The following is a 13,303-nucleotide window of genomic DNA, read 5'->3' as shown; positions in this document are numbered from 1 at the left end:
ATCACCCCTTAACCTTTTAAATACCAGGAAATACAACCCTAGTTTGTGTAATCTCCCCTCGTAATTTAACCCTTGGAGACCTGATATCATTCTGGTAAATCTCCACTGCCCTCCCTTCAAGACCTAAGGTGTGGTGCCCAGAACTGTTCACAATACTCCAGGTGTGGGTCTAACCAGGGCTTTGTATAGCTGAAGCATGACTTCTATCCCCTTGTATTCCAGTCCTCGAGATATAAAGGCCAGCATTCCTTCAGCCTTTTGATTATTTAATGTACCAGTTCATGATATTTTAATGATCTGTGTACCTGGATCCCTAAGTCTCTTTGGACCACCACTGTTTCTAGCCTTTCACTATTTAGAAAGTACCCTGTTCTATCCTTTATGTCCAAAGTGGATGATCTCACATTTGCCGACATTGAAATCTATTGGCTACAGTTTTGCACATTCAGTTAATCTATCAACATCTCTTTGTAATTTTATATTTCTATCTATACTTTCCTAAATAGTGTAATGACATGTGCAATTCTCTAATCTAAAGGAATGGTTCCTGAATTGAGAGAAATTCAGGAGATTATAGTTGGGCCCCTACACTGCTTACAATGTCACCCATCTTTGTGTCATTGGCACACTTGGAAATGAGGTTCTTTCCTCCTTTTGTGATGGACTATCCTATGGTTCTATTCATCTCTCCTCTCCGGAGTGAGGTGCTAAGTTGCTCTGGCGTATGGTTCTTTTGATGCCCCACCCAAATGTCCCATAGAGAAGGAAACCTTAGGCCATTTCATTCTGGGCCTATAGATGACTCCAGTCCCACACCTACGTGGGTGACTCTCTCCCACCCTCTGAAGTGGCCTAGCGAGCCACTCCATTCAATCAAAAGCTGTGATCAGTGGTTCAAAAGAAGAAGGTCCCACCACCATTCTTCCATCAACCTTTGTGTTGGTGTTGGTGGAGGTGGGAGGTGGGGTGCCTGTTTACCATCATGTTAAGAGCGTCTTGCAGTTGACAGTGTAAGTAGCTGTGGTGAGAATGAAGTGGTTGAAATGGCACTGCAATCTCTCACTGTTCAGGGATCAGCACTGCTTTTAATTGCAGTGGGTTGTCCTCTAAAACAGGCCATGGATATAGCAGCACATGCGTCTCTGCTGAATGCCTCCTCCACTGCTCTGGTTGCTTTCGGAGTTAAAACTCGAGAGCCAGTTGTGGCCTGTCTGTAACAATTAATGCAACTTCCCATCGAGCTGCTTCATGTGAATGGTGCTGATATGGAAGAGAAAGAAAGGGAGAACTTGCATTTCTGCAGCACCTTTCAGGACTTCTGCATGTCAAAGAACTTGACAGCCATGTGGTGACGTGTAGTCACTGTTGTAATGTAGGAAATGTGGCACTGCAGCACCCACAAACAGCAATGGGATAATGAGCAGTCGGCTATCCAGGGAGGCGGTTGCGTGGTGGTAATGTCATTGAGCTAGTAACCAAAGGCCACAGCTCAAGCCCTGGGGGCACGGGTTCAAACCCCATCACAGCAACTGGTGGAATTTCAATTTAATTAATCAATAAAAAAAATCAGGAATTGAAAGCTAGTCTCAGCAATGGTGCTATGAAACTACCAATTGTTGTAAAAACCCATCTGGTTCACTATTGTCCTTTAGGGAAGGAATCTGCTGTCCTTACCTGGTCTGGCCTACATGTGACTCCAGACCCACAGCAATGTGGTTGACTCCTAAATGCCCTCTGAAATGGCCTAGCAAGCCACTCAATTGGCAAGGACAATTAGGGATGGGCAACAAATGCTGGCCTAGCCAGTGATGCCCACATCCTGAGAATGAATTGAAACCAATACAGCTTCAGCTGCTTCTCCATAGAATCTATGATGGCACCTATGTCGTCTCCCCGGGGATCAGCTGGGCATGAGGCCCAGTGTCACAAGAGAGCAGAGCATTGGCATGTTGGAGGTGTTTTTCAGGTGCCTGGAATGGTCTCGAGGGTTGAGGGGGGGGTGGTGCTGGGGGGGAGTGGGGGAGGTGGTGACATGTCTAGCCAAGGTCTCACTGTCTGTGTGGACCGGAGAGGTGGGGGGCTTTGGGGACGTTGTTTTACAGAATGAGGTAGAGGCTGCTCACTTGCTATCACCAGCAGTGGTGTGATTGGGGAAGGGGCAGTAAAACCTACAAACACTGACTATGACAGACAGTAAAAGACCCTCTTATCCTGAGCTCTGGAATTCCCTTCCTACATCTCTCCACCTCTCCACCTCGCTTTCCTCCTTTAAGACATTCGTTAAAACCTACCTCTTTGGCCAAGCTTTCGCTCGCCTGTCCCTGATATCTCTCCGGTGTCAAATTTTGTTTCCTTATGTTAAAGGTGCTATATAAATAAAGGTTGTTGTTGTCCATCCTGCCTGTCCCACTCAGCTGCTGTGCCCTTGTGTGTCATGATACCAACACTCGCCATCCTACCCAGAACCTGTCTGATCTCCTGGGAGAGATGAAAAATAAGAGTAATAAAACCCCGGGGCAATTTTGGGGAAAATAAAAATCTGGGGAGTTCCTCTCCGACTGTCCGCCCTGCCCCACCCAAGAAAATGTACACCAGTCCAGGAGACCCCTCTGGTCTGGATTGATGCCATGCAGTAACCTACTGTGTAACAGGTGTAACTAGAAACAGGTCCTGCTCTTGCTTGAAGGAATTCAATGAATCAATGATCTATAAACCTCAACCAAACTCCCCCCACTAGTGACTCACCTCCTGACTCCCCAAAGCCTGTCCACCATCTACAAGGCACAAGTCAAGAGTGAGAGGGAATACTCTCCACTTGCCTGGATGGGTGCAGCTCCAACAACACACACCATCCCTGACTTGGAACTATATCGCCGTTCCTTCACTGTCGCTGGGTCAAAATCCTGGAACTCCCTCCCTAACAGCACTGTGGGTGTACCTACCCCACACGGACTGCAGCGGTTCTAGACGGCAGCTCACCACCACCTTCTCAAGGGGCAATTAGAGACGGGCAACAAATACTGACCTTGTCAGCGACGCCCACAATCCAAGAACGAATGAAAAAAAGGGAACAGAATGGAAGCAGAGCGAAACCAGAGCCAGAGCCGGAGACAGAGGACTGATGGACTTGGGTAGCGAGGTAGGGCTGGAAAAGTGTGCAGAAATGGGCTGAGACATGGCTGCAAAGGGCGAGGACCAGAACAGGAAGGAGCAGCACTTTCCCACCCTGACCTACCACTCAAAAGATAACGTACGATATGAAGATGACCCTTAGCCATCGTGGCAAGGGTCAGTGCCAGTGTCGGCAGGTGGGCAGGTGCTGTTCATGTCCTGCCACACTGCTGGTGCCAGTTACATTAGGCCCCAGTCAGCTAGCTCAGTGGAGCAGTATAGCCTCCCTGCTTTACCTCACCAAAGGGATTTGGCCCTTTATTATTGGTAGCACAACACCACCTATTGTCAAATAAGCAGAAATCTTCTCTGCACTTCTGTCTGGCAGCAAGAACCTGCATTTATATTGTGTCTTTAATGTAGTAAAACGTCCCAGGGTGCTTCACAGGAGCGTAAATCAAACCAAAATTTGACCCTGATCCACATAAGGAGATATTAGGGACAGGTGACCAAAAGCTCGGTCACAGAGGTTGGTTTTAAGCAGCATCTTCAAGGAGGAGAGAGAAAGAGAGACAGCTGGAGAGGTTTAGGGGGGGAATTCCACAGCTTAGGAGCCCAGGCAGTTGAAGGGGTCACTGTTTAAAAATAAGGGGTCGCCCGTTTAAGACAGAGATGAGGAGAAATTTTTTCTCCCAGAGAGTCATGAGTCTTTGGAACTCCCTTCCTCAAAAGGTGGTGAAAGCAGAGTCTTTGAATATTTTTAGATAGATTCTTGATAAGCAACGGGGTGAAAGGTAATCGGGGGGGGGGGAGGGGGTGCGGGTGGTAGGTGGGAATGTGGGGTTGAGGTTACAATCAGATCAGCCTTGATCTCGTTGAATGGTAGAGCAGCCTTGAGGGGCCGAGTGGCCTACTCCTGCTACTCCTGCTCCTAATACGTATGGTTGTAAGGCATGGCCGCCAATGGTGGAGCGATGCAAATTGGGAATGCTCAAGAGGCCAGAATTGGAGGAGCGCAGAGATGTCGGACGGTTACAGGAGCTGGGTGGTGGGGAGGGGAGGGGGGTGGGTGTGGTTACAGAGATAGGGAGGGGCAAGGTCATCAAGGAATTTGAATGTGAGGATGAGAGTTTTAAAATCGTTGCATTTCTGGATGGGGAGCCAGTGTAGGTCAGCGAGCACAGGTGTGATGGGTGAATGGGACTTGGTGCAAGTAGGCCACGGGGCAGCAGAGTTTTGGATCAACCGCAGGTTACGGAGGCTGGAAGGTGGGAGAGTGTTGGAATAGTTGAGTCTGGAGGGTATAAAGGCACGGATGAAGGTTTCAGCAGTAGTGCTCTGCTGCCAATAGAGGACATCACTAAAACTGATCAGAACTATCAACGTTGGGCAGACCCTGTTTGTGTAATTTTCAGCTATAGCTGAGGCATCAACTGGCAAGATAGTGAACAGCACCATGCTGTGCCTGTCACATGTGTGCTAGTCATTTGTCTTCAGTGAAAAGGCACATATCCTGAAAGTTTTCAAATTCCTTTCCACTGACAGTCCAGTTTCTGATCACGAGTATAAAGGTGCGACAAGGCAAGTGTATAGATACCAGTAATATAAATACTGAGGCTCAGTGGGTCTCACTCTCACCTCAGAATCAGAAGGTCCTGAGTTCGGCCCCCATTCCAGTGACTAGAGCCCCATAATCCAGGCCTGATACTCCCCCAATGCCAGTACTGAGACAGCGCTGCACGTTGGAGGAGTTCATCCCAAAAGATGGCACCTATGACGGTGCGGCACTCCCTCAGTACAAGGCACAAGTCAGGAGTGTGGTGGAATACTCTCCACTTGCCTGGATGGGTGCAGCTCCAACAACACTCAAGAAGCTCGACACCATCCAGGACAAAGCAGCCCACTTGATTGGCACCCCATCCACCACCTTCAACATTCACTCCCTCCACCACCGATGCACAGTTGTAGCAGTGTGTACCATCTACAAGATGCACTGCAGCAACTCACCAAGGCTCCTTCGACAGCACCTTCTAAACCCGTGACCTCTACCACCTAGAAGGGCAAGGGCAGCAGATGCATGGGAACACCACCACCTGCAAGTTCCCCACCATCCTGACTTGGAACTATATCGCCATTCCTTCACTGTCGCTGGGTCAAAATCCTGGAACTTCCTCCCTAACAGCATTGTGGGTGTACCTACCCCACACGGACTGCAGCAGTTCAAGAAGGCAGCTCACCACCACCTTCTCAAGGGCAATTAGGGATGGACAATAAATACTGGCATAGCCAGCGAAGCCCACATCCCCTAAACGAATAAAAAAAAAAGTACTAACCCTCCGACAGTGCGGCGCTCCCTCAGTACTGACCCTCCGACAGTGCGGCGCTCCCTCAGTACTGACCCTCCGACAGTGCGGCGCTCCCTCAGTACTGACCCTCCGACAGTGCGGCGCTCCCTCAGTATTGACCCTCCAACAGTGCACGCTCCCTCAGTATTGACCCTCCGACAGTGCGACGCTCCCTCAGTACTGACCCTCCGACAGCGTGGCACTCCCATCAGTACTGACCCTCCGACAGTGCGGCGCTCCCTCAGTATTGACCCTCCAACAGTGCACGCTCCCTCAGTACTGACCCTCCGACAGTGCACGCTCCCTCAGTACTGACCCTCCGACAGTGCGACGCTCCCTCAGTACTGACCCTCCGACAGCGTGGCACTCCCATCAGTACTGACCCTCCGACAGTGCGGCGCTCCCTCAGTATTGACCCTCCAACAGTGCGACGCTCCCATCAGTACTGACCCTCTGACAGTGCGGTCCTCCCTCAGTACTGACCCTCCGACAGTGCGGCTCTCCCTCAGTGCTGACCCTCCGACAGTGCGGCGCTTCCTCAGTGTCCTGGGGCCAATATTTATCCCTCAGTAAGGAGTAAAGATGTCTTGCTGCAATTGTATAGAGCCTTGGTGAGACCGCACCTGGAGTATTGTGTATAGTTTTGGTCTTCTCATGCAAGGAAGGATATACTTGCCATGGAGGGAGTGCAATGAAGGTTCACCAGACTAATCCCTGGGCTGTCTGGATTGTCTTATGAAGAGAGATTGAGGAAACTGGACCTGTATTCTCTAGCGTTTCGAAGAATGAGAAGTGATCTCATTGAAACATACAAAATTCTTACAGGGTGTGACGGGGTGGATGTGGACAGGTTGTTTCTCCTGACTGGCGGGGGCTAGAACCAGGGGACAGTCTCAGAATAAGGGGTAGGCATTTTCGGACTGAGATGAGGAGGAATTTCTTCACTCAGAGGGTGGTGAATCTGTGGAATTCTCTACCCCAGAGAGTTGTGGAGGCTCAGTCACTGAGTATATTCAAGACAGAGATGGATAGATTTCTAGATATTAAAGACAGCAAGGGTTAATGGGATAGTGCAGGAAAATGACGTTGATGTGGAAGATCAACCATGATCTGGGTTGAATAGCAGAGCAGGCCCAAGGGGCCGAATGGCTGACACCAGCTCCTGTCCCCAATGTTCCAACTTCCGAATCAATCTCACTAAAAACAGACAAACTGGGTCGTTCTCACATTGCTGTGTGTGGGATCTTCTTGTGCACGTACTGCCTGCCGCGTTTCCTACACTACAACAGTGACCACACTTCAACACAAAGAAACTCCTTCGTTGGCTGTGAGGCGTTTTGGGACGTCCTGAGGGTGGTGAAAGGTGCGAGGCGTAATGCAAAAAGCAGCATGAGAAACGTTTGTCTCGTGTCTGTGGTATCAGGCCGTGTGGAGATTACCCTTCAGGAGGAAGGTGCTGCCTGCAAAGTGGCTCAGCCTGGTGTTGGGGGCTGGGTGCAGTGTCGAGGCTGCCTGTGTGCAGTCAATTCCTCCTATACACTAGGAGGAAGTAGAGCGGAGTATATATCTCCCTCACTACACCACCATCCTGCACACTCGTCAAAGCTCGTCCTCAGTGAGTGAGTACTGTGTGTGCTCTTGGAGTTGTTATTATCGATGCATTTTGCCAGCTCTGAGCGACCTGTTCATTGAATCAATCGAGGCATTCCTGGTGACTGGACTGTAGCACACTGCCCCGAGAGAGAGCAAGCAAGGTCTGTGTTTCGTTTTAATGCGAGGCAGCGGGTCTGTTCACAGGACTTCTTTCAAGTTAACAGCCCTGGCTCAGTGGTAATACTCTCGCCTCTGAATCAGAATGTCATGGGTTAGAGACCCCACTCCAGAGTAAAGCCTGGCGACGCGACCCGAACCCGACTACCCTACCCGAACCCGACCAAACCCGGTGACTTGGACCCGGACCCGACAACATATGTTGGGTTCGGGTCGGGTCAGGTCCGTATTCTGCGTCCAGCATTCGTGCTCGGGCTGGACTGTACTGTTTTGGTTCGTATTCTTTCATTTTAATCGACGATTTTTTTGCTGTTTCAATAATATGTTTGATATTTTTGGGTCGGGTTGGGCATTTAAAAAAAAATAAAGGACTCCGGGCCTGGGTCAGGTTTTAATTTTATACCTGAGCCAGGCTTTTCTCAGAGACTGGATCCCAGAAACCAGGCCCGACACTTCCCCCGGTGCCAGTACTGAGGGAGCGCCGCACAGTCAGACGGTCAGTGCTGAGGGAGCGCCGCACTGTCGGAGGGTCAGTGCTGAGGGAGCGCCGCACTGTCGGAGGGTCAGTACTGAGGGAGCGCCGCACTGTCGGAGGGTCAGTACTGAGGGAGCACCGCACTGTCGGAGGGTCAGTACTGAGGGAGAGCCATGCTGTCAGAGGGTCAGTACTGAGGGAGCGCCGCACTGTCGGAGGGTCAGTACTGAGGGAGCGCCGCACTGTTGGAGGGTCAGTACTGAGGGAGAGCCACACTGTCGGAGGGTCAGTACTGGGAGAGCTGCACTGCCAGAGGGGGCAGTACTGTGGGAATACTGCTCTGTTGGAAGGGCTGTCTTTCGGGATGAGATATTAAACCCCCGGCCCCCATCTGCCCTCTCAGGTGGGTGTAAAAGACCCCTTGACCTCTGTTGGAAGAAGAGCACTGGGTGAGTTCTCCTTGGTGTCCTGGGGCCCAATATTTATCCCTCAACCAAAATCACTAAAAAAAAACCCATCTCTGCTGTAATTGCATTGCTGTTTGTGGGATCTTGTGTGTAAATTGGCTGCTGCATTTCCTACATTACAACAGTGACCGCAAGTATTTCATCGGCTGCGGAAGTCAATGCAGTGGGTGCAAAGCTGAGTGCTGTGAGGATTTAAGCTGAATTGGTTGATATTCACAGCCGAGTCACACACTGGTCCCTTTCTGTAATTCCAGCCTGTTATCCATACCCAGCTGTCCACTACTTGCCTCTCCCACTGTGATTTTAGATGTGACGTGGTGCACTGGACTGGTGCACAAGGGAGCCCATTATGGAGGTGAGCGCGACCCGAAACAGCGATGAGAAGAAGGTGTTCGGAACAGATTCTCTGGAACATGATGCCAGATCACATTTCCGAGTGTGCCGCTTCATCATTGAGGCAGGTCAGAGCTGAGGCGCACTATTAACAAAGCAGTGAATTGAGGAGATGGGATCCTGGGCTTTATAAGTAGACGCGTGGAGTACAAAAACAGGAAGTTGTGCTAAACCTGCAGCTAAAACACAGCTGGATATTGTGTCCAATTCTGGGCACGACTCTTTAGAAAGGTCGTGAAGGCTTTGATGAGAGTGCAGAGGGGTTTTACTGGAACGGTTCCAGGGATGGGGGATTACAGTGACGTGGAGGGACCAGAGAAGCTGGGGTTGCTCTCCTTAGAGCAAGAAGGTTAGGAGGAGATTTGATAGAGGTGTTGAAAGTCATGAAGGAGTTTGATAGAGTAAATGAAGAGAAACTGTTTCCAGTGGCTGAAAGGTCAATAACCAGAGGACACAGATTTAAGGTGATTGGCAAAAGAAGCAGAGGCGACAGGAGGGAAAACACTTTACACAGCGAGTGATTAGGATTTGGAATACACTGCCTAAGAGGGTGGCGGAGCAGATTCTACAGTAGCCTCCCAAAGGAATTTACAGAAGTACATGAAGCAGAAAAAATTGCACGAATATGGGGAAAGAATGAGGGAGTGGAACTAACTGAAGAGAGCTGGTGCAGACTCAACAGGCCGAATGGCCTCCTCCTAAGCTGTACAATTCTATGAAATTAGAAACGCACAGCAGCTTGATCGGCAGATGAAAGTAGCGGGGAATGTGTTTCAGATCTGTCTCCCTCGCATCGCCCATCACCACCCCTGCCTCAGCCCATCAGCTGCTGAGAGCCGGATCCCTGCCTTTGTCACCTCCAGACTCGACTAATCCAATGCTGTCCTGGCTGCTCTCCCATTTTCCATCCTCCATAAAGTCGAGCTCGTCCAAACATCTGCTGCACTGAGTCCGAACTCTCACCAAACCCTGCTTCATCCCCAGCCACCTCCACACCACCCCCCCACTCCCCCTGTGCTCATTGGCCAACATTGGCTCCCAGTCTGGCAATGCTTCCATTTTAAAAAAGTCATCTTTTTGTTCAATTCCCTCCCCAGCCTCATCCCTCCCTATCTCTATAATCTCCTCCAGCCCCTACAACCCTCCCTATCTCTGTAACCTCCTCCAGCCCCTACAACCCTCCCTATCTCTGTAACCTCCTCCAGCCCCAACAACCCTCCCTATCTCTGTAACCTCCTCCAGCCCCTACAACCCACCCTATCTCTATAATCTCCTCCAGCCCCTACAATCCTCCCTATCTCTGTAACCTCCTCCAGCCCCTACAACCCTCCCTATCTCTATAACCTCCTTCAGCCCCTACAACCCTCCCTATCTCTGTAACCTCCTCCAGCTCCTACAACCCTCCCTATCTCTGTAACCTCCTCCAGCTCCTACAACCCTCCCTATCTCTATAACCTCCTTCAGCCCCTACAACCCTCCCTATCTCTGTAACCTCCTCCAGCTCCTACAACCCTCCCTATCTCTATAACCTCCTCCAGCCCCGACAACCCTCCCAATCCCGATAACCTCCTCCAGCCCCTACAACCCTCCCTATCTCTGTAACCTCCTACAGCCCCTACAACCCTCACTAACTCTGTAACCTCCTACAGTCCCTACAACCCTCCCTATTTCCATAACCTCCTCCAGCCTCTACAACCCTCCTTATCTCTGTAACCTCCTCCAGCCTCTACAACCCTCCCTATCTCTGTAACCTCCTCCAGTCCCGACAACCCTCCCTATCTCTGTAACCTCCTCCAGCCCCTACAAATCTCCCTATCTCTGTAACCACCTCCAGCCCCTACAACCCTCTCTATCTCTATAACCTCCTCCAGCCCCTACAACCCTCCCTATCTCTATAACCTCCTCCAGCCTCTACAACCCTCCCTATCTCTGTAACCTCCTCCAGCCCCGACAACCCTCCCTACCTCTATAACCTCCTCCAGCCCCTACAACCCTCCCTATCTCTATAACCTCCTCCAACCTCTACAACCCTCCCCATCTCTATAACCTCCTACAGCCCCTACAATCTTCCCTATCTCTGTAATCTCCTCCAGCCCCTACAACCCTCCCTATCTCCGTAACCTCCTACAGCCCCTAAAACCCTCCCTATCTCCGTAACCTCCTACAGCCCCTACAACCCTCCCTATCTCTATAACCTCCTCCAGCCCCTACAACCCTCCCTATCTCTATAACCTCCTCCAGCCCCTACAACCCTCCCTATCTCTATAACCTCCTCCAGCCTCGACAACCCTCTCTATCTCTGTAACCTCCTCCAGCCCCTACCACCCTCCCTATCTCTATAACCTCCTCCAGCCTCGACAACCCTCCCTATCTCTATGACCCCCTCCAGCCTCTACAATCCTCCCTATCTCTGTAACCTCCTCCAGCCCCTTCAACCCTCCCTATCTCTGTAACCTCCTCCAGTCCCTACAACCCTCCCTATCTCTGTAACCTCCTCCAGCCCCTTCAACCCTCCCTATCTCTGTAACCTCCTCCAGCCCCTACAACCCTCCCTATCTCTGTAACCTCCTCCAGCCCCTACAACCCTCCCTATTTCTATAACCTCCTCCAGCCCCTACAACCCTCCCTATCTCTGTAACCTCCTCCAGCCCCTACAACCCTCCCTATCTCTCTAACCTCCTCCAGCCCCTACAACCTTCCGAGATCTCTGCCCTCCTCCAATTCCGGCCTCTTGACCATCCCCCGATTCCCATCGCTCCACCATTGGCGGCCGTGCCTTCAGCTGCCTGGGGCCCTAAGCTCTGGAATTCCCTCCCTAAACCTCTCTGCCCCTCTCTCTCCTCCTTTAACCAAGCTTTTGTTCGCCTGTCCCTGACATCTCCTGATGTGGCTCGGGGTGAAATTTAGTTTGATATCATTCCTGTGAAGTACCGCGGGGATGTTTCACTACTTTAAAGGTGCTCTATAAAGACAAGTTGTGGTTTTTATGATTCAGGCTATACTTGTCCATAGATCACTGAAGGCAGCAGCACAGGTAGATAAGGTGGTTAGGAAGGCATTTGGGATACTTGCCTTTATTGGCCGAGGCATAGAATATAAGAGCAGGGAGGTTATGATGGAGCTGTACAAAACGCTAGTTAGGCCACAGCTGGAGTAGTGTGTACAGTTCTGGGCACCACACTATAGGAAGGATGTGATTACACTGGAGAGGATGCAGAGGAGATTCACCAGGATGTTGCCTGGGCTGGAGCATTTCAGCTATGAAGGGAGACTGGATAGGCTAGGGTTGTTTTCCTTAGAGCAGAGAAGGCTGAGGGGGGACCTGATTGAGGTATACAAAATTATGAGGGGCATTGATGGGATAGATAGGAAGAAACTTTTTCCCGTAGCGGAGCTGTCAATAACCAAGGGGCATTGATTTAAGCTAAGGGGCAGGAGGTTTAGAGGGGATTTGAGGAAAAAAATTTTCATCCAGAGGGTGGTTGGAATCTGGAACGCACTGCCTGAAGAGGTGGTAGAGGCAGGAACCCTCACAACATTTAAGAAGTAATTAGATGAGCACTTGAAATGCAATAGCATACAAGTCTACAGGCCAAGTGCTGGAAAATGGGATTAGAATAGTTAGGTGCTTGATGGCCGGCACGGACAAAATGGGCCGAAGGGCCTGTTTCTGTGCTGTATAACTCTATGACTCTATGCTTCCCAAGGTACTTGACGATAGAGGGAGTGAGCAGATCTTTTAAACCCAATTGTCTTTCAGAGCTGGCAGCTAGCTCATAACTATTAATAGCAGAGGCCTGGGTGCAGTTTAGCTGTTTACCCAATGCACTCAGAAATGATTTGTGCACCCAAAGGCAAGATCAGAAAGTTAAAATTAATTAAAACTTCACCCGAAAGATACCATGACTGAAGGGCTTAAATAATGACGACATGTTGCATAGGCGTGGCTTCTATTCCCTTGTGCATAGAGGGTGAGCTAACTAACGTAAGTAAAGGAGTTGTTAGGGTAAATAGAGAGAAACGATTTCCTCTGGTGGGGGGAGTCCGGAACAAGGGGGCAGAACCTTAAAATCCAAGCCAGGCTGTTCAGGGGTGATGTCAGGAAGCACTTCTTCACACAAAGGGGGAATGAACATCTGGAACTCTCGCCCCTAGAAAGCTGTCGAGGCCGGGAGTCAATTGGAAATTTCAAACCCGAGATTGATCGATTTTAGTTGGGTGAGTGGATTAAGGGTTAGGGAACCAAGGCGGGGAAATGGAGTTAAAATACAGATCAGTTAAGGGCAAGGATTGACACGTGGAATTGTGATATAGTAGCCATCACGGAGACATGGTTGAGGGAGGGGCAGGATTGACAGCTCAATATCCCGGGATATAGAATCTTCAGGCAAGACAGAGGAGGGGGCATTGCAATATTAGTTAAGGAATCAGTTACTGCAGTAAGGAGAGATGATATCTTGGAGGGGGCATCAAATGAAGCTTTATGGGTAGAGTTTAGGAATAAAAAAGGGACAGCCACATTGCTAGGTGTTTATTATAGACCCCCAGATAGTCAGCGGGAAATTGAGAAGCAATTATGTGCGCAATTTGCAGAGGTGTATAAAAACAATAGGGTCATTATATTAGGTGATTTCAACTTTCCCAACATTAATTGGGATAGTCATCGTGTTAAGGGCTTAAATGGAGTGGAGTTCTTAAAATGTATACAGGAGAACTTTTTAGCTCAATATGTAGAGGATCCA

General features: G+C 50.0%; 1 protein-coding gene across 10 annotated transcripts in view; it reads left to right on the top strand.

The window, feature by feature from the left end:
* Window positions 1-13,303, top strand: part of ccnq (cyclin Q) — a 37,390-nt gene that overhangs the window by 8,565 nt on the left and 15,522 nt on the right. For 2 of the 10 annotated variants that reach the window (XM_068024372.1, XM_068024366.1), the window contains exons 1-2: window positions 7,043-7,210; window positions 8,476-8,629. In XM_068024372.1, the coding sequence (XP_067880473.1) occupies window positions 8,518-8,629 (112 nt within the window). In that variant the 5' untranslated portion in view covers window positions 7,043-7,210; window positions 8,476-8,517. The other 8 variants (XM_068024367.1, XM_068024370.1, XM_068024368.1 and 5 more) reach the window with 8 other exon arrangements.

This window comes from Heterodontus francisci, chromosome 49, assembly GCF_036365525.1.
Source record: "Heterodontus francisci isolate sHetFra1 chromosome 49, sHetFra1.hap1, whole genome shotgun sequence".
In the NCBI taxonomy this organism is placed as follows: Eukaryota; Metazoa; Chordata; class Chondrichthyes; order Heterodontiformes; family Heterodontidae; genus Heterodontus; species Heterodontus francisci.
Note: the sequence above shows the minus strand (reverse complement) of the source record. Positions and strands in the feature narration are given on the sequence as shown.